Below are 22,142 nucleotides of genomic sequence, written 5' to 3' on the forward strand. Positions count from 1 at the left end.
GCTACTCCTATTTGGAGATACTGTTAAGTTACAAGTCTTTCTCCTGGTAGCGAAATAGCCAAGTCTCTTTAATCTTCTTCTATAACTTATTGCTCCTGCCATTTGCAGAAAGGTAGACATACATATCTATTACCTTGGAAAGACCCCTAAGCTATATTGTTACATGAGGAACATTAAGTTGCAGAGCAATACAAATGGTGTAATGACATCTAGCTAATAAAGTGTGTTGATGCTCATATGTATGTTATCGGTATAGAGAAATAGTCCCAGAATCATGAACATCAAACTTGGAACTGTGTGGAAGGGAAGGATTCACAAGGTTTCTGTTTTCACTCTAAGTACTGCTTTGTAAGAACGCATTTAAGGTTTACAAAGGTATATTCTGAAAATAAACTAATAAGTGTACATTATAGAAAATTTGGAAAATTTAGGTAAGAGACAGAAAATAAAATGTATCAGTAATTTTATCAAAAGTAATGACTGTTGGGGCGCCTGGGTGTCTCAGTCAGTTAAGCGTCTGCCTTCTGCTCAGGTCATGATCCCAGGGTCCTGGGATGGAGTCCCACATCTGGCTCCTTGCTCTGCGGGGAACCTGCTTCTCCCTCTATCTGCAGCTCCCCCTGCTTGTGCTCTCTCTCTCTTTCTTTCTCAAGTAAGTAAAATCTTTAAAGAAAAAAGTAATGACTGTTGTCATTCTACTACATATCCTTCCAATGGGATGTCTAATCCAATACCAATGTATGGTATAAAGATACACTGAAAAATGGATTCGTATGGTACCCATTGCACTTACTATTCCACTAGTACTGCCTGGAACATTGTCTTGCATAAATGTTTGTGCTCATCTGATTATTTCTTTTTTTTTTTTTTTTAAAGATTTATTTATTTATTTATTTATTTGAGAGAGAGAGAATGAGAGACAGAGAGCATGAGAGGGAGGAGGGTCAGAGGGAGAAGCAGACTCCCTGCCGAGCAGGGAGCCCGATGCGGGACTGGATCCAGGGACTCCGGGATCATGACCTGAGCCGAAGGCAGTCGCTTAACCAACTGAGCCACCCAGGCGCCCTCATCTGATTATTTCTAAAGATAAATTTCCAGAAGTGGGTTTATTGGAACAAAAATGTAGGTATTTTTTAAAGGCCCAAGTGCCTTCAAAAAAGGTTGTTCCCAAGTCCTTGGCCACCAGAAGAAATGTAAATGTCTGTCTTACTGCACACTTCCCAGCTTCAAATATTCTTTTAACCTTTGTGAATTTGATAGATTGAAAATATTTTATTTTTTTATTTTTTAAAGATTTTACTTATTTATTTGACAGAGAGAGAGACGAGGAGAGAGGGAACACAAGCAGGGGGAGTGGGAGAGGGAGAAGCAGGCTCTCCACTGAGCAGGGAGCCCAATGCGGGGCTCGATCCCAGGACCCTGGCATCACGACCTGAGCCGAAGGCAGACGCTTAATGACTGAGCCACCCAGGTGCCCCAGAAATATTTTATTTTTAATTTATATTTCTTTGTTAGAGGGTTTGAGCTTTTTTTTTTTTTAATATATTTGGTCTAGAAAAAGTAAGCGAGTTGAATTTAATAAAGCTTTGACACCTGCTGAAGGAAGGCATTATTTTAATATACTGAGCCTGATTTTAATAAAAACACCAGAGCACACATATGCTAATTAGTGCTTGTCCCTTTGAAATAGTCTTTAAAATGGGCTCCACTGATGAGACCATTGCTTAAGACATCTGGAGAACTTTTTTGTTTTTAATGTGCTCTCTGAAACATTGTCTTCTGATGTGGTGGCTGACTCCACGGACTTTTGCTGATTGAGTCGATATTTGGAAGTTTAGGAAAGAAGATGATAACCCAGACTTAATAATGCCATTTTCTCCTCTTATTTTAAAACAGGGTAACTATAGGGAACTGCCCCTCCCCTCCCCCCCCCACTCCCCCCGCCTTTTCTTTTTAAGTGACTTATAAAGTCTCTGAAGGCAGTTTACACACAAACATTTGCTGAGTGTTCTTGTGTTTTTACGTGCTGGGCTGTGGGCATTTGGGCTGACAAATATGAAAATTTCACAATCTCTGCTTTCCATTCTCTTTAGAGAGGAAATGCCCCAGATAAGTCCTGAAAGACAGGTAGGGGGTTATAAATCTAGATAAGAAGAAGATGATCTGAAGAAGTCAGAGTGGGCTGAAGGGTGTTCGGGCAGAGGGAAACACACATGCAGAAGGGCAAAGGCAAGATGGAACATGGTGCTTTGGCCAGAAATTTTGTAGGACTGAGGCCCAGGATAAGAGCAGTTGCCAGATCATGGTCTTGCCAAGACCTAATTCTGAAAGCTCAGGGGAGCCTTCTAAGGATTTTAAGCCGAGGCGTTTCATGATCAGGTTTGAACTTACAAAGATTGACAGCATTATCTCCAGGATGTGTAAGGGTAGGATAGAAGCAGTGGATGGCGGAGAATTGGTTGGTCAGTCCAGGGGAGAGGGGGTTTGAGCCTGAGTTCCGGGCCCAAGGCAAAGGGAGGGATGTGGACTGGCAACATTAAGGAAATGTTATGACTGCTTGGATATGGAGGACAAAGGAGAGGGAGGCGTCTGAGAGCAGTGAGGGCCAAGGTTTTCAGATTGAGAAGGTGGATGATGCTGGAACTAGTCACTGATGATGCAGAGGACATGGAGCCGCAGGGAGTGGGTCATGAAGATGATGCTCAGGTTTGGTCATTCTCATTTTAGAGTTTGAGCTGCCTGTGGGCGATATAGGTAGTTGGAGGTAGACCCAGGTCCGGGATGACTACGTCCGGGACAGACCACATCCGGGAACATAGATTTGGGAGCTGTGAATATACTCCTCAAGAGATTTTGTAAAAATGTCTGGAGCAATGGCTGCCTCCTTAGATTTCACTCTGAGATGTCTTAATCCTTTCAGGATATTGCAGTTTCAGATTGCCCCTAACCCTAGCCGGGGTGTTTTCTGCCCCTCGTTGTGATCAAGTATAGCCATCAGTCCCTGCATCTGTGAACTCTTTAGGTTCAGACTGAAAGATAAGCTGTAACTGAAGATGGGGGTACCCTCCAAATCTAGAAATCTATTAAGCAGTCAGAAATCATTTAAGTGTCCATCAATAGGGGATTGAATAAATACGTTGGGGAAAGCATCTGATCATAGCATAAATTGCATCCTATCATTCCCCTCCTGAAAGCCTGCTAGTAAGGCTTTCTCTTTGCACTTGGAATACAATCCAGATGCTTTAAGAACTTGTGTGCTTTGACCTTGGCCTCTGTCACTTCATCTTGTGCCATCTTCCTTGTATCGGGATCTTTTGCTTTCTCAGGCACTGCAGCCGCTTTGCTATCGTAGGCCCTTTGCTCATGGTGTTCACTCTGCCCAGACGTGGTCTGAAAGGGTCTCGAGCACAGGAGCTTCTGTCTGCATGGAGTGTGGGGTTCACCACCCTCCCAGCACATAGGTGTGTTCTTGTTCACCAACCTGGAAGCTCTCGGAACTTCATAGTCTGGGGATTTTTACGGAGGCTTCATTCCGTAGGCAATATTGATTGGCATGGTGAGATTGGCCGTAAGTGGTCAAGTCAGTCGCCAGCCCTCTCCTCTCCCCAAAAGTCTGGTGGGGGAGGGTCTGATGGGGCTGAAAGTTACAACCCTCTCTCTAATCACTTGATTGGCTCCCCTGGCAACCAGCCCTATCCTTAGGCGCTTTCTAAAAGCTACCTCACTAACATAAACTCAGATGTGATTGAAAGGGGCTTGTTAGGAATAAGAAGACACCCATTTCGGCGTTAACACTCTGGAGCTTCCAGGAACTGGGAACAAAACTAAATATTATAACTAAAGATGCCCCCATGGCTCTTATATAGGAAATTACAAGGGCTGAAGGGACTATGTGCTGGGAACTATGGACCAAGACCAAATAGATCTTTTTTTATTATAAATCACAGGCCCTCATCAAGGGACTTTGAATCCATTCAGTTCGTAGATAATTCAGTAGTTCTAGTTAAACTGAGTTTCCCCTAGCTTGGCCATCCTTGAAAAATCATTGACCATTAGGTTCCACCCAAAGGCTTCCCCCTTTTGGCATCCTGTGTTTTGGTCATATGCCTACAGGTAGCACGGGGCTTAAAATTTGCCTTTGCAGTTGGTAGTGGGCCCCAGCCACGGGGATTTGGAGGTGGGGAGAGAGGAGCAGCTTGCCCTGAGGCTGGCTGAGGTTTCCCTGGTGAAGGAGAGGAGGAGGGGCAGAGGACAGAACCAAAGGCCTGAGGCCAGACTGTGGGAGAGCCCTCAGAGGACATGTGTCCCGGAGGCTTTTCAGGACTTTTTTTCCCCTCTGTCTTTACATCTTAATGACACCATCTTCAGCTGGGTAGAATGTCTTAACTGTGTAAAACTGTGAGTTCTTTAGCTGTCAGAAATGAGTCTCTGGAGCTTCCCAAGTGCAGATTATTTCCTGCGAGAGATCTGCATTAAAATTGAGGTTTCTCTCCTTGACCTCTTAACCCTCCTTATTATTCTGTGTTCTCAGTTGGTTCGACTGTGCAATGAAGGAGCTCGGAAGATGGAAAGGACTGAAATGATGTACACCATTAATTCCCAGTTGGAATTTAAAATTAAGGTATTCTCTTATTTCTTCATGAACAGATTTATTACCGCTTGTGCTTAAATCTTATGTAAATAGAGAGAGATAGTTGAGGGCAACAAAGAAGATAGGAATTTGCTTTTCAGAGAAGGGCCATAAATTGATTGGAGGGGGACTGGACTTGCTGAGGCAGTCGCAGAAGTTCCAGGCAGCTCTGCTCTTGCTTATGGTCACCAGATAAAGTTGCCTTTCTCCAGGCCACAAGGTTAGATTTATCTAACTAGCACATTCCCCCACCCCCACCCCCAAATTTAGGGAAAAGGATAATAATAAAAAAAAAAAAGAACTTTTAGAATGGAAAGGTGATTTCTTTACTATTCTCAGATTGTCCTGCAAAACAGAAACAAAATCCCATGAATTGTAGCACATGTTAGGTAAAGACACTCCTCTTCCAGTTTGCAAAAAAAAAGATTGTTAGTGGAGTTTTCTTTTCAAATTTGTTTTTCTTCCATAATTCTCTTTTGGATATGTGCTCCCTCTTACTGCTTGTATGATACTGCTTAGGAGTGGATGACAGGATGTATAAAGAAGAAAATGACCCTGAATGGCAAATCTAGGTCATAGTCTTCCGTTGGCTCACAACTGAGTTCTTAATGGAAGTGAGCGCTCACGATTGTGCTTCTATTTTATTTTGTAACTTGTAAATTTAATTAAGCAACTTAAAGGACTAGTTGTATTTTTTTCATAGTAAAAGTGCTCCTAAATTGTGTGGTGGACATGCAGTGTGGTAGTGGATCAGCATTTCATGGTCTTATGCAGAGAGGAGATTCTCTGCCTTGCCGTTGCAGTTGGAAGACCACTGGTACAGTGTAGCTGTGTGCTTTTATTTTATAAATGAGGAAAATAAAGCCCAGAGAATACTTAACTGTTAACGGGGTCACTGGGCTAGTGGTGGTAGAATCAAGCCGAGGGCCCGTATGTCCTGACTTGCAGATCAGTGTCAACACTTTCACCAGAACATCCTGACTACAACAGTTTAGATGCAGGAATGTGACAGATAATTCTTAGAACAGAAGATGATGTGTACTTGTGAAAAACACACATGCACTTTGTTAAAATGGCTTTCTACAGAAATTTATTGCAATTTCCAAACCCATCTTTCCTCCATCTCTCAAAAAGGAACTTGTCCTTGTCTGTAATTTGATTCTAAGTATTTTAGAAAATATATCTAGACATCAAAAGTTTTTTATCTCCTCCTTTTTAAAGATTATAAATTCCTAACCACTTTGATTTTTAAAGATGATAAATCCCTTCCCTAACCATTTTTCTTTTTTTTTTCTTCACTGAAAATCAGTTGGCTTAAGCTGTCTTTAAGCTCTATTTCTCTAGAACCCCAAATTAATTTGTAATTGAAAAATGCTTACCCCAAGGGTCCTTAAAAAGAAACGATTAACATCAATTGGGTTCATGAATTTCGGGTTCTTTGTTTTCTTTTGGTTCAATGATTAAAATATTTGCAAGCCTAAAGGAAGATATTTTATGTTTAGATTTACAATGAGGCACTTAATTCAGACTACTTAGGAATACTAATAAAATCTGAGGATCTCATTTCCATAACACTTTATGGACAACAGTAGACATTTTTATGCAGTTCATTTTAAAGACGAGAAGATAGATGTCCGAAGAAGTCAAATGTTTTGTCCTAGCACATGTGTTGTGTCAACTAATTTTGTGAGCACTTTCTCTGTGGAAGGCAGCCAGAAAACCAAAACCTAATCCCTGCCCTCAGGGAACTTACAGTCTAATAGGAGACCAGGGAAGTACAGAGGAGTTGGCAGCCTCTGCAGCTGTCGCTGTAGATGGAAGACAATTGAGAACACTCTCTCCTTTTTTTTCAATTTTTTTTTTAGAATTTAGTGATTCATCATCACTTACATACAACACCCAGTGCTCATCACGACATGTGCCCTCCTTAATGCCCGTCCCCCATTTACCCCATCCCCTACCCACATCCGCTCGAGGAACCCTCAGTTTGTTCTCTATAGTTAAGAGTCCATTTTATGGTTTGCCTCCTACCCTCCTCTTTTTTTTTTTTTTTTTTTTTTGAGAACATTCTCCATGGGAAGGGGTGGTCAGCCCTACCTGTGAGGCATACAGGGGTGGGGAGCTCGTAGCAGTCAGGTAAGGCTTCATACCAGAGGTATGTTTGAGCTGAATCTTGAAAGGTGAGTTAGGAAGGGTCTTCTAGAAGTAAAAGGTAGGAACAAATGCACAGGGCATGGCTTCAGCTGCTGTAGCCCAGCAACTGTATGTGTCCAGTGTGGACGGGCATGAGGTGCAAGGGGAGCAAGGCAGAGCCAAGCAGTAAACAACAGCTCACGTGGGGGGCCTGGTGTCCTAGAGGAGCCGCTGAGCAAGGTCAATTGGGAGCCACTGAAAAGTTCTAAGCAGGGAAGCGACACTTTAGCAATGGGAAAGGCCTTTTGAACTTATTCCAAATCCAGAAGTCATTAAAAAAATAGTGTAAGTTCATTTATATGAAAAATTTTAAAAATTTCTCTATAGAAGGGAAAAATAAGACATAAAAAAGTAAAAAGAGAAATAGCAAACTGGGAAAGTATTTGCACCTCACATATAGACGAGAGGTTAATATCTTCAACGTGTAAGCTCAAAGAGATAAGAAAAAGTTAAGGAAAAAAAACCATTAGCAAATTGCAAATTAGAAATCAACTCCACCATCTACTAGCTGTATGAGCTTGGCCATTACTTTATGTCTTAGTTTTCTGAATCTTAAAATGGGACTGATAATAGTACTTTCCCTCAGGGAGTTATTGTGAGGATTAAATTAATTACTAGACCTAAGGGACTTGGAACAGATCTGATTGATAGTAAGCAAGTAGTAAATATCTTTCAGATTCTTTGTCAGAATAGTTTCATAGGCCTGCTAGGCATGTTGCAGAGGGATGAAGAGCTAATAGGATGTGAAACTGTTTAAACAGATTAGACTTTTCATCCAAGAACCTTGGCAGGAAGAAGGAAGTGAGGGCTGTGGAGAAAAAGTTGGTCACCAAACTAAGATCAGACACCAGTTTGTGCTTCAAATCCAAGTGTTTTTTCCACTAGACCCCAGCTTTCTCTAAAAGTTGCCTGCACAGAGTTGGGGAGGATTATTTTTTTTTTGTCTTCTAATGGAAAGTTTGGCCTTATGAATAAGCACATGGGGAAATTGAGGATTGCCGGGCTATACCATGAGCCATAAATTAAGTGTAATGGAGTGGGGTGGTGTATTGGTGGGTGGATGGGTTTCCTAGTCATTATTTGGGGACCTTGCTAATAAGTAGAAGTCTAAGATATAGCAGACAAAATGCAGAACTCTGAGGTATTAAAAAGTCTGTGCATTGTAGAACACAATTTAGTGGCTTCTCAGAAAATTAATAGGATTACCGTATGACCCAGCAACTCCACTTCTAGGTATATACTCAAGAGAATTGAAGATGGTCATTCAAATAAAAGTTGTATGTGAATGTTCATGGCAGCATTATTCATAATTGCCAAAAAAGTGGAAACGACCCCAATGTTCATCAAGAAAATAGGTGAATTGATAAATAAAACGTGCTACATTCATACAGTAAAGTAGTGTTTAGCCATAAAAAAGGATTGAAGTTCTGATACATGCCACCATTTGAGGGGCCTGTATTATATAATTCTGTTGATAAGAAATGTCCAGAATAGGCAGATTAATGGGGTTAGAAGGTAGATTACTGGCTGCCAGGGCCTGGGTGGGGGAGGGGAGGGCAGAATGGAGAGTGACTGCTTAATGCTTATGGGGTTTCTTTTATTTATTTATTTATTTATTTAAATTCAATTAACCAACATACAGTACATCATTAGTTTCAGATGTAGAGTTCAGTAATTCATCAGTTGCCTATAATACCCAGTGCTCATCACATCACATGCCCTCCTTAATGCCTATCACTCAGTTACCCCCTCCCCCCACCCACCTCCCCTCCAGCAACTCTCACTTTGTTTCCTAGAGTTAACAGTCTCTCTTGGTTTGTTTCCCTCTCTGATGACTTCCTGTTCAGGTAATGAAAATGTCCTGGAGTTAGGTGGAGATGATCATTGCACTGCACTGTGAATGTACTAAAAGTTACCAAATTACATGTACACTTTAAAATGGTTAAATGATTAATTTTATCTTGACTAAAAAAATTATTCTTCAGCAGCTCTTCTTTGTCTCACTGGCCTATAATATTAGTTAAGTTTTATGCTGCAACTAGTTTTCTAGGATGCCACTTAACACAAAAAAGAACGAAAAGTCTTTTCTCCATAGGACTTATTTCAGGACTTTTAAGGATATATTTTTATTTATGTATTTCTTTTCTAGTGTTGGTTCTATTCAGAGTTTCTTAACTAGGGGAGTTCATTTATTCCACCGTGGATTGTTTGGATTCTTTTCTTTGGTCATTTTAATAGTTTCTTCTTAAAAAACAAACAAACAAACAAACTATTGAAATGAGTTTAATCACCTAATAATAAATTTGGAAACAACAAACATTTAGAATACCAGATTTTTGCTTTCAAAAAAAGCATTGACATCTTGAAAACTGCTGTCGAGTTTAGATCTTCTATTAGAAATTTATTTTTGCCTTGTGGAATATGAGGAATCCATAAAAATTGATCTAGTTAAAAAAAAAAACAGCTTAAAAGACTTCTTCCCCCCATCTCCTAAACCAAGAACAGTTGTAGGCATGTCTACTGGACCTTAGCCACAAGACTGCCCTTGGTGTATCCTAGGCTGACAAGCACTAGCAAGATAGCACTGTGTTCTCTAATTGTAGCCCTTCCACAGAACCAAACCGGACACATAATCCCTTGTGGCGACCTCCGGGGTGGGATGGTAGGACCCTCCTGACTTATCTAAGCATCTCTCTCTCTGTCATCTGCCTTTTAAGTCTCAGCCATCCCAGTTGGACAATCGTTTGATTTGAGATTTGGGGGCTGGAAACTCCATGAACTCCCTTAATAGCCAGCTTTGAAAGTTTGAGGTCAGCCGTAATCTTTCATCTTCCTTTTTAAACCTTCAGGAAAATAGTCTATAACTGATGAGCAACCTCCTAATAAAAGTCACTTTATAAAATTAAAAAGTATATATATATATATGTGTGTGAAATCCTTTCTTAGCTTTCTTATTTCCTCTCTAGTATTCTCAGTTTCCTCTAGTTATTTTTAAATCACTGTTCCCTGAAAAGGATGGCCTTTGGTATTATTACAGCTATTTTTTGTGTGCCCAAGACCTTTTGCTTATTCTGTGGATACAGTTTTTAAAATCAGATTTTTGGCAATAGCATTTCTGATAACTTAAAAAAAAAAAAAAAAAAGAACTCCTAAGGATAAGGATTATTCTGTGGTTTTGAGAGTTTTTCAGTTGGAAACTGGGCACTGAATAAAGAAAAAACACTATGTAATTCCTTGGATACAGCCTTTTCTATGAGGTTAAGATGGATTATTTTGAAAGAGCGTTGTTTGCACAGCCAGAAAGTGGCCTGATGCTTTCAGGGATGAATTTCCATGAGGAAAAACTGCTTCAAACTTAAGAACAGGTGTTCTCCAGAATATGGCTAAGTAAATAATCAGTAGACAAAACATAGTTTGTGGGGAGTTTTTCCTGTTGAATAAAATCTTTTTAGTTGATAAAGTGGATGCAGACTTTTCTGTTTCTTGTTAACTACAATTATTGGGTTCTATCTTGTGATATTTAAAATAGCAGCAGTTGATACCGATAGATTTCCTTCTGAGGCTTTTCTTTTTTAAGTGGCTCCCTGTCCATCTTTTGAGAGTTACAGAAGGGTAATAATTTTGGGCTGACCCGATAATATTTTCTCACTGAGTTTTCGTTGTCATATAGGCAAGTTAATAGTTTATTATATTGGAAAATAATTGTTCTTTTTTCATTTTCTCTTGGAGAATGTACTCTATATTTCACTGTTATATACTTATAAAATAATGATGTATACCATGACATGTGTTGTTTGTTTAGATGTGAGTTTTAATTTTCCCTTCAATACTCTCAAGAGGACTTTCATTTGGCTTCGTACACTGAGTTTTTCTCCTTCGATAGCCTTTTCCTCTAGTCTCCTCTTCCCGGTGGTTGGTAAAAAGAGGTGAGTTGACAGCCTATGTGGAAGACACCGTGCTTTTCTCAAGAAGGACATCTAAACAGCAGGTCTACTTCTTTCTCTTTAACGACGTGCTCATTATCACCAAGAAGAAGAGGTAAGCCATTTTGTGATATGCTGGTTGTACATCCAGTTTTAAAGCTCTGTAATTCAGATGTCTTTTACGGTTGATTATCCTCTAAAAGCTTGTGATGTTAGATGTGTAGTTTCCACATGTGGAATCATAGTAGCATCCATGTTTCACTTTCTTTAAATTACATAGCCAGTTGAGACTCAAATCATTCCAGCCAACCTCTTTCGAGCTTAAAAGTGCACAAGCCACCCTTCTGAGCATTTTACACATGTATATCATTGGATTCTCATGACATCCCTGGGGAGGTAGCACTCGTATTATTCCCCATCAGCATTTTTCACACTTCTGCCATAGAATTTTTGTATAAAACAGATAAAAGTTGCTCCAGTTGAGAACAAGCTGGGATGCAACTCAAGTGTTTGTAACTTAATTTAAAACCCACTGCTCTTAATGGTTGCTGGTCTTGAAAGTCTCCCTGTGACTGCAGAATGAGAGCGGTATACCAGTACTTCCTTCTGAGGGGGATAAAGTCAATCATCTGGCAGAGTGTTTCACACACAGACGTGCGTGCACGCATGAGTGCGCCCACACACACGCTCCCCTCAGCTCTTTCTTTTTTTTTTAAAGATTTTATTTATTCATTTGAGACAGAGAGAGAGAGCACAGGAGGGGGGATCGGCAGGCAGAGGGAGAGGGGGAAGCAGGCCCCCCACTGAGCAGGGAGCCCGATGTGGGGCTCGATCCCAGGACCCCAAGATCATGACCTGAGCCGAAGGCAGACCCTTAACCATCTGAGCCACCCAGGCGCCGCAGCTCTGTCTTTCCTTAGGGAACATTCTTCATCAAGTGTACTCAGTGGCTTGTAGGATTGCAGAGTATTTTTTTTACTGGCCCTTCATAAATATTCCAAATCTTTTCTAGAATATGAACTTAGAGAAACAGCATAAATCTGGTTTTTTTTCCACATAGGAAGGCAATGATGGTGGGCTGAATTGCTGGCATAAAATAGGTGTAAGGGTAGTTCATGGGGTACAGTTTAGATAGACAAGGTGAAGAGAATCAAGGTAACAGGACTTCATGAATGTATAAAATAAATGTACAAATTTATCATGAGATAGTTTAAATTCTACTTCTGAGTTGCTGACATTTTAGCTTGACAATTCAAGCTAAATTGAAACAGAGTATGAACTTTTCTTTTTGCTCCTTTTAATCAGACTGTATTATGAATTATTTCAGCTGCTTGGCTGTCCAGCTGAAATGAAAATTATGTATGGTCTACCCTGAAAAGCCATAATACGACTGTGATAAATACATAAAGATGCTGATTACTGTTTTTCATACTTAGGAAAATAGTGTTGTCATAACTTCAAGAAGAAATTATTTCTCTTACCTGAGACAGTTTCAGTAGTTCCAATAGCTAAGTAAATTTGATAAATAAAAATTGGAGAGGGATTATAATTTTGTATTTTTATATTTATTTGGTTTCCTATGAGATAGTATGTTTCTTTGGCTTTCTTTGAGATGTTTTGTTTCAGGAGAAAGTAATTATATATGACTCTTCAAATGCCATTACTCTGGACTTTTAACATCTTCCAGCTGTTGAAATATTTGTTCTGTCTCAGTGGACCAAAGGCTGTAACTAAACTTTTCATTTTCGTGATAAAATACATGTTGACAGGATGAAGCCAATTTTAAATATAAATCTAGCTTTGATTAGGATGTCTTCAGTGAGTTCATGAAAACATTAAGGGTATTTAAACCAGTATAGTACAACTTTTATCCTTGAACTTGCATAGAACTACCCAATAACTACAGACTTTTTGAACTTGAGAATTAAGGTATACGCTATTCTACTTAGCCGTGTACTTTGCCCTCCACAGCAGATTTTGTCATTATATGTGTGTTACTTTCCTAGCTTTCCCACTTTTATTTGCTCAGGCTATGTTTGAACTTGTATTATTAGTAAATGAAAGAAAAGAAAATATACAGCTCCAACGAAGAGGGCAACCTGGGTACCTATCTTTGCCTTTACCAAAACTGGGATTTTTTTTTTTTTTTTTTGCCCTTACCAATGAGCTCATCGTATTTCTAAGGTGCTCTTGACTAGGAGAATAGCACTGAAGGCTCAAGTCGTTTATGACCTGAATACATGGTGAGGGTGACAAGCAGACCACAGAGACTTGATAAACAGGCTCGGTTAAAAATGTATAGTATGCGCAGCCGTATTTACACTGTAGCTTCAAGGAGGCAACTGCGAATGCTTCGCATGCCAGAGGCAGCAGCGAAGGAGATACACCAGCTTTGAAGAAGGCAGTAATTTAGGCTTGGCTGCGAGGTGCAGATAAAGGATAATTACCTGTGCCAACTCTGGAGGGCCGATCCAGCCACCCACTGCCTAATTGTAATTCCAGGGTTCAGCCAAGGGGCTTAGCTCCTGGGTCTGCGGTGGGTTTCAGCTTCAGGGAGGCTCCTGGCTACTGGGGGAGACTGCTTGGGAGGGCAGTTACTCTTCCTCCTCCGACCCAGTCTGGCAGCTGGTTTATGCTGAGCACGTTCCACAGATGGCTGGGTGTGTGGCCACCTCGGCTCTGCGCTGCGTCTGTTAGTGCAAGTGCTTATGGAGCTGGTGGGGACCGTGGGGCTGTCTTCTAGGACAGGGATTTCCCCCCTTTTTTTAGAATATTAGAAGAAGTTTCAAGTCTCCATTAGCTCTGAGCTGGTTTCAGGTCGCTGCATTAATAGTCTCTTCTATCAAATTTCTGAAGGATATGTGACCCGTTAGACTCTTCTGGATGAGAAAGTGAATTCTTTCGTAGTTGAAGCTTTGACAGCAGGTTAGGTGGGTACTTCTAGAGCAGAGTTCTCTCCTTGGCACTCTTTTTTTTTTTAAGATTTTATTTATTTATTTGAGAGAGAGAGAGCAAGTGCCAGGGGAGGGGGGAGGGAGGGGAAGAGGCAGAGGGAGAAGCAGGCTTCCCGCAGAACAGGGAGCCCGATGTGGGGCTCGATCCCAGGACCCTGGGACCATGACCTGAGCTGAAGGCAGACGCTTAACGACTGAGCCACCCAGGCCCCCCTCGCCTTGGCACTCTAGAGGCCTGACAGTTCTTTGTTGTGGGGGCTGCCCTGTGCTTTGTAGGGTGTTTTAGCAGCATCCCTGGTCTCTACCCACTATTTGCCAGTAGCCTCTCCTTCTCAGTTGGGACAAACAACAATGTCTCCAGACATTGTTGTATGTCCCTTGGGGAGGAGCAAATTGCCCCCATTTGAGAACCACTGCACAACAGTGATGTTAGACTGTTAATGAGTACTGCCTTCAGAATAGGGGGGATGTGCAAATGTATCAGACCTGACACAGCACTAACAGTAATATTGTAATAGGGGAACAGACTGCCACGTTATACTCCTAGATTAATGAATAGTAACTTATTTATGCCTAGTAATAACTTATTTATAATTATCCATTACAGTACACAGACCATACCCCATGTCCAACCTTAGGGACCAAGTACTGTTGTGTCCAGTTCTGAAAGGTGAAAACTGAATTCAAGACCTAAATAGGTTCAGACTCTCAAAAGCCTCATTTTGTAAGGTAGTCAACCGCCTATTCTCCTTTAGTGCCTTCGATCTGGCTTAAGTCTTCCCTCCCAATTTCTTCTGAAGCAAAAAGCGGTTCCCCCTCTGTTAGTTTTTTTCAGCTGCTATAGCAAAGTCTCACAAACTGGGTGGCTCAAGACAATAGGAACGGATTGTGCCCCAGTTCTGGAGGCAGTGGTCCAGAATAAAAGTATTCGCAGGGCCATGCTCCCTCTGAAGTCTCTGGAGAGGATCCTGCCTCACTCCTTCCAGCTCCTTGTGGCCCCTGGGATTCCTTGGCTTCAAGGAGCATAACTCCAATCTCTTGCCTGTCTTCATACGGCATTCTTCTCTCCGTGTCTCAGTGTGTCTCGAAATCTCTCTCTCCTTATAAGGACACCAGTTACTGGATTTAGGGCCTACTCTACCCCAGGATGATCTCACCCTAACTTGATTACATCTGCAAAGACCATATTTCTAAATAAGGTCACATGTACAGGTACCAGGGGTTAGGACTTTAGCAGACTTTTGGAGGACACAGTTCAACTCACTACCCTCCCCCAACCCATCACCACTGTTAAAGTATGATTATGATCACATAATGAATAAATGTGTTTAAGAAAAATGTCTTAAGCCAGTTGTAGAACACACCATTTTTTAATCAACATTGACTGATGCCGTTCTTCATAATTTTGGAATGTCATCTTGGTCATGTGACTTGAACACCTCTATTTGGAGGGCTCATAGGTTACCTTCATCTGTATCTTCTCTTTCAGACCTGTTCCTTCTCCAGTGTCTCTCTCCTCCTTTGTTAAAGCCACCTCCATGCATCCGGTTGTTCCACAATAAACCCGAAAGACTACTTTGGCTCTGTGTACTCATTGCGCTCCCCTGTCCAGCCAATCACGGGTCTCTTAGGCAGCCCCTGAAATTGCTTCTCTCCTCTTACATTGCCAGGGCCCTTGTGGAGCCACCTTGAATTTACCTGTGAGACACCTAACTGGAGTCATACCACCATCCCTCCATCCACTTGACATTACACAGCAGAATGTAAAAATATGCTTTTTAAAGGACACATTTAGGGGCGCCTGGGTGGCTTAGTCGTTAAGCGTCTGCCTTCGGCTCAGTTCATGATCCCAGGGTCCAGGGATCGAGCCTGGTGACAGACTCCCAGCTCAGCGGGAATTCTGCTTCTCCCTCTCCCACTCCCCCTGGTTGTGTTCCCTCTCTCACTGTCTCTGTCTCTGTCAAAAAATAAATTAAAAAATCTAAATAAATAAATAAATAAATAAAAGACACATTTACTCAGGCCATCTCTTGCAAATGGCCCTTCCGTGGTCCTACCTTGTACTTAGCCTCACTGAACCACCTTTCTAGCCACCAAGACCCGACACATCATTCTTTGCCTGAATTCTCTCACTTCGCCACTGACCCAGTCCACCCAAGCCTTTTCTAGCCAAAGTCCTTTTTATTCTTGAGGTCTTAGATGAATTGGCACACCCACTGGGAGTTCTTAATCCAGTCCTCGGTAGTGGGTTCATTTCTGTTGCTTTATGGTCCCATAAAACCCTGTACTTTCTCTGCCATAACATTTGTGTTACTATGTGTTCATGTCTGTCTTGTTGACCTTTGTATCCTTAGTGCATAGCCCAGCGATCTGGCCCATAATGATCATTTATAAATGTCTGTTGAATTTGAACCAATTGTGGAAATATAAACAGTTTGAGTGAATGCATTACTCAAAGGGCAGACCCCCTCCTTCTACTCCCAAGCTAAAATTTCTTAGAATTCTCCTTTATTTTTAAAGGATGTGATTTTTGTATTCTGCTCCATTATATATTAATTTTGGATTAATTTTGGCAAAAACAAATCTGGACCTTTGTTCATCATGTGGCTTATCATATCTCCGGAGTTTTACCTATAAAGTTATCCATAAGTGCCACATAACCTCAATTTCAAAAACATTTAGGACCATATTTGCAAAAACTCTGCTCTACAGAGGAAGTATTTTTAGGCCTGCTTTTATTTTGTCCTATTGTTGTCAACTAATGTTTTGAGCTGCAAGTAAAAGTCTCATCATACTAAAGGGTTTAAGCAATAAAACTGGTGAATCATCACACACACACAAAACAGGAAGTCAGGTGAGCTTGGGAAACTCTCCATCTCCATTTCTCTTTGGTAGATTCACTGTTGGATCACTTAGGAAAGCTTTTGGCTGTATGTAAGTTTCCAAGTAGCAGTGACTCAAATCCTCCAGATAGTTACTTCTCTCTGCAAAGATGTGACGATGCGGGGGCAGTCTGGGCCCCGTGGTCACAAGTAGCCCAGCCCTTGTCCATTCTTCAGCTGCATTGTGCTCTGTCGGCTTTTTGCCCCCATGCAGATAGCTTCATGGTCGCAGATGGCTTCTGCAGATCCAAGCATCATGGTTTCATTCAAAGACATAGGGAGGCAAGGCTGAGAAACAGAGGCTGACAAAGGGGCTCTTCCCGCAAGCGGCTTTTCTTTCTTTCTTTTTTTTTTTTTTATCAGCAGAGGAAAGCCTTTCCCAGACAATCCCCTGAAGACTTCTTATGTCTCATAGGTCAGTCATGGGTCCCAAGACTTGTCATTATAGGGGAGGCTGGGAGCGCTGGCTTGTGACCAAGGGGAACAGGAGAGCCGGGATTGTTTGGGTTGAGCCGGGATGTATCCCCTGAGGCTGGACACAGTGGGACGTGGTAGACCAGAAGCAGGGGAGGCTGACAGCTGATTAGATTGCAGACAGTTCCTGCCACGACCAGGAAATCATCTTTTCCACAGAGCACTAATTAACATACAAGTAGTTGTAGACCAAAAGAACTCGGTAAAAGAGCTCGTGCTTGCCTTTAGGATGACCGCGGGGAAGGGGGTGGGGCCTTAGTTTCAAAGAAGCCGGAAGTGATTGGAGATTTAGACCGTACTTCTGTTTGGCTGGTGCTAGTCGTCCAGCTGTGGTTCACGTGAGAGTCTTGTCGGTAGTGCATTTTTGTTCCCGCCGGCCGAGACGTGTCCTTCCGCACGTTTGGAGCACCCAGATTCATGGGCCTGGTCTGGGGGTTGGGCATCATACCGAAAGAATGCAGAAATCTAGTCTAGTCTTGTCTGCAACAGTAAGTGTATCGTGTTCTGGTTTGTTTTTTTCCATTCTTCTGCTGAATTCTCCACCCACAAACAATGTAACCATGCTGTTTTCAGGTATTCCCTGCAGATGAGTAGGAATAGTAATGGTGATGATAAGAACCCATATTACGGAGCATGTACAGTGTGCCATTAACAGTGCTCAGAGTGCATATGCAACATACCATCGAGTTGTCATAGCAACCTAGTATTCGTAGTATTTCCATTTAATGGCTGAGGACCCTGAGGCAGAGAGAGTCTCTTTTTCGAGGTCTCACAGCAAAGCCAGGATTCTAATCTGAGTTTCTGACTCCACAGCCCTCTCTCTAAACAATATCTTTATGCTTGTTCTTTTTTTTTTTTTTTTTAGAGATTTTATTTATTTGACAGAGAGAGACACAGCAAGAGAGGGAACACAAGCAGGGGGAGTGGGAGAGGGAGAAGCAGGCTTCCCGCGGAGCAGGGAGCCTGACGCTGGGCTCGATCCCAGGACCCTGGGATCGTGACCTGAGCCGAAGGCAGGCACTTAACGACTGAGCCACTCAGGCGCCCCTATGCTCGTTCTTTTTTAACTTCATTTTTTTAGACTGTTTTCAACTTTCCCCCACCCTGTAATATCATTGGGAAAAATAGCCTAGAAACTTGCACCTTTTTTGTTTGTTTTGATAAACACCTTTACTGATTGTAGGAGAAAATTAGAACCAGTGCCAAAATGCACTTGCGAGCTTTCCTCTGCCTTTGGATAATCTAGCGTCAGAGGGTAGGGAAGAGTTTCCTTTTCATAACATTTCCTTCCTGAAGACATTTAAGGCCGTAGATTGCCACTTCCTGATTCCTCGTTCCATAAATGTTATATAGACTGACATAACTTGAACTCTAAGACACATTACAAATCCTCAGGGTTTTAAAAAAGGATTTTCTAGAATAGATTACTGCCGGATCATTATCATAAGTTCAGGAACTTAAGTTAGAACTTGAGTTTTCTCAAGTAGTTTGAATGCCCAGTGGCTTAAAACTGCACAAGCTCTTTGGAAAGGGTCATGGCCTGGCTTGATCCCATTTAGAGTTTTTCCATTTTGAAGGTTTCCTACTATAGAAAGCTGAAGTCACCTGACACTGTCTCTCTTCCTCTGCAAGGTAAACTTCTTCCTTGGGAAATTAACTTTAAGAGAATCTTGGAAAGGCCATAAGATTCTCTTACTCAAAGCACTTGTATTCCTGGAACATAAACCTTGGTTATTTCTGACCACTGGTGGTTATCGGTTTCTAAATTCAAGATGGTGAGATAGGGTAGGAGAGCCATGGGCACCCCACTGCTTTTCTTCTCATCCTCTTTTTCTCTGGCTGCCGCACATACCCTTGATTCCTCTAATGTCATGAGCAGTTTGGGGATCCGTTCCTCTAGTCCGTAGGAAGAGTTGACCTTGCTTTTCAACGCCGAAAGCTGTGGTGGCTGAGACGCACAATATTGTGTCTGGGGTCAGGTAGAACTGGGCTCAAATCCTGACCATGTCATCTTGGGCAAGTTACTGTTAATCTTCTAGAGCATCGGTAGTCTCATCTGTAAAGTGGGTTTAACAGTTCATCTTCCTCATGGAATTTCTGTGAGAATTAAATGAAATAATGCACATAAACCTCTTAAGACAATGAATAGTCCCTGCTAAGTGACTGATACATGCTGAGTATCAGTATTATTCCTGGTATTATCTCTCTGTCTTTAAAGATCTTGGCACAAATCAAGTTATTGCCCTTCTGCTTCTAGCTTATTTTATAGTTTTAAAAAATGGTTTGAAACCTTTGGTCAGCGCTGCACATCAGAAGGTTGTGGTGCACTCTGGGGTCAGACCTGATTTATGGCCCCTGATATATGACCTTAGGAATAAATGTGTTTAACTCAATGCCTCTCCTTCTCCGTCCATTATCAGACGGCAAGTGAGTGAGCGATAACCATTGATCTACTTTTGTTCTTTTATAAGTTGGTGGGAATCACGTGTACGCTTTTGTAGTAGCGATTCTCTTGCAACATCCCTTACAACTGATTAGGAGACAGTATGACTTTGTGGCTGAAAAAAGTGAATTCAGCATATTTTTCCCTTTCATTCAAGAAAGTCAGCGGAAGGAAACCTGAATGTGAGGTTTACTTAGTAATTTGTAGTAATCCTGTTACCAACTTAAGAAGCTGCCTACCTGTTCTTCAGAGCTTGTTTAGTTCTGGTTATGCCAGGGAGAAAGCCTCAGTAAGGTGCTAACAGCCTCTCGGCCTTGCCCATCTCCCCTTTTCAAGGGCCACGGGTTCAGGGCATCCTACGCGCAGCCCGGGTCCCGGGTTGCAGAATCTGGAGATCTGATGAGAGGAAGGAGGCCTTTCTAGTCCTGTGATGGGTCACTAGCCGTATTTTTTGGTGACAGTGAATCACATCAGATCCTTATCTTACCAACAAATGTGGTCCTTATAACTATTTGTTATATTGTTAACAATGAAATAGGAAGCCTGCGGCGTGTGTGTTAGCTTCAGAATTATTTTGAGGAACTGAACAAGTAAGTCTGTTTGAAATCAGTTTCTGGATAAATATCTTGCTTTGTTTTGTTGGAGTGCTTGCCAAACTATGAATTTCTTGACCTAGGTATTTAGCTTAAGTCATGCTTAGTCCACTTGCCCATTTGCAAAGTGCCTATAATTATCAGGCCTTTAACAAAATGTCAGGCAATCAGAATGCATGATCTGTCAGGAAAATTAAAAATAACAGCTAACATTTACTGGTTGTGAGACAGGCATGATTGTAAGAGCTTTCCATGCAACAAAATAATAAATATGTTATCTTACTTAACCCTCCCAACAATCCAAGGAGATTGGTATTTTTATTCCCATTTTACAGATGAGAAAACACAGACAGGGTCAGTAACTTGCTCAAGATCACAGTGAGTAAGTGATAAAATTGGGATTCTTACCAGACATTCTAAATCAAGTCTCTACTCCTACGTATTATACTGTACTTCATTACTTTAAGATTGTACAGCACTTCAGTAAAAACTTGTTTGTATTATTCTGAAACCAACCTTTAAAATTGAAATCAACATCTGTCGTGTGACATAGTGTTTCAACCTCTTAACTCAAAATCAATTTCAATACAGACCAATAGTCTTTATCCCAGAAATGTTAACTAGAGTATCTTTATTCTCGTTAAGCACAAGATCAAATGTGGGGATTTAAAAATCATGTTTTCAGAAGGGGAAGAGAAATTGAAATCTGCACAGGAAGAATTCTTACACATGTCTTGAAGGAAAGTAGAAAGAATCTCCTTTGATCTTATAAAACCTCCTCAGGTCCTGTGGATCAGCACACTGGGAGAATGGCGGAGCCATTAAAAATCCCTCAGGGAAAAGCAAGGGGCTGGGAGAGGATCTTGGAGAGTGATCCAAAAGAAGGATGACTTGGAAATGTCACAGAGACATTAGAAGAGGAAGATAGAGTTTCAGGATGTCACAGGGGCTCAGCATCATCAAGTTTTGTAGATGTTAAGGAGAACAGTGCTGAAATTCAGGTCATTGGATTTGGTGGGGTGCTGGGCCGTGATGGCCTTGGGGATGAGTTTCACCAGCATGTAGGGACAGGGTCTGAAAAAAACAAAAAATGCAGGCAGCTGCTAGCTCAAGAGACATTTGTCTTGGCACCGGCCAAGTAAATGTTTTTCAGAACCGGGAACCTGAGTTCACGTTTTAAACAAAGTCTTTGGAAAGGGTGTTACTGCACAGGTAAAAAAATAAACATCACTATTTTGATATATTCAGAAAATCATGTTGTTTTGGATAATTCTTTTTTTTTTTTTAAGATTTTTTATTTATTTATCTGAGAGAGAGAATGGGAGACAGAGAGCATGAGAGGGGGAGGATCAGAGGGAAAAGCAGACTCCCTGCTGAGCAGGGAGCCCGATGCGGAACTCGATCCCGGGACTCCAGGATCATGACCTGAGCTGAAGGCAGTCGCTTAACCAACTGAGCCACCCAGGCGCCCCCTGGATAATTCTTGATAGCATCTTTTCTTCTAAATTTAACTCTTTATGAAAGGAAGAATTGGAGGTGCTGGTTGGGTTTCCACCTGTCGGATTTGGGCCATAAAAGAAAATTCCAGAACAACGCCATGGTCGAATGTGAGACGACTCACAGTGAAGGCTGAGGAGCCGTGGGTTGTGGGAAGACCGGCCTTCACAATCCAAGCCTTCCCCTCACCTCCCCCATCACATCTTTCCTTTCCCATGTCTGGCTCCATCTTGGTCAACCAGCCTATTTCCCATTCCTGGTCGTCGTCCTTATTATGTACTTAAAGTAATATGTTTGCTAATGAGGGTTAGGGTGGACTCTCCCGAAGGTATTTGCATGTTTCAAAGTACCCCCCGCCCCCCCGCAAGTCACAAGGCAAGCCCTGATGGGCCTGTGCCCAGGAGAAAGACCTGCTCTGTCACCACCTCTTCTTTATGACTCTTAATGTACCCAGAGCTTGGGTCCAAGGAAACATCCTGGTTACTGAATGAGATTGGGATCCAAACTTCTTTATTTTTCAAATGCTTCTTCAGATGTTCCAATATTATTTGGT

At 41.7% G+C, this 22,142-nt stretch overlaps 1 protein-coding gene across 5 annotated transcripts in view; it reads left to right on the plus strand.

Moving 5' to 3' along the window:
• The window catches only part of ARHGEF26 (Rho guanine nucleotide exchange factor 26), a 121,728-nt gene that overhangs the window by 78,360 nt on the left and 21,226 nt on the right, over positions 1-22,142 (plus strand). For all 5 annotated transcript variants that reach the window (XM_081828123.1, XM_081828116.1, XM_081828141.1 and 2 more), the window contains 2 exons: positions 4,532-4,621; positions 10,707-10,861. In XM_081828123.1, the coding sequence (XP_081684249.1) occupies positions 4,532-4,621; positions 10,707-10,861 (245 nt within the window). The remainder of the gene's footprint in view (positions 1-4,531; positions 4,622-10,706; positions 10,862-22,142) is intronic.

The sequence above is a fragment of the Leptonychotes weddellii genome, chromosome 1, assembly GCF_054177405.1.
Source record: "Leptonychotes weddellii isolate Sample4059 chromosome 1, ASM5417740v2, whole genome shotgun sequence".
Classification (NCBI taxonomy): domain Eukaryota; kingdom Metazoa; phylum Chordata; class Mammalia; order Carnivora; family Phocidae; genus Leptonychotes; species Leptonychotes weddellii.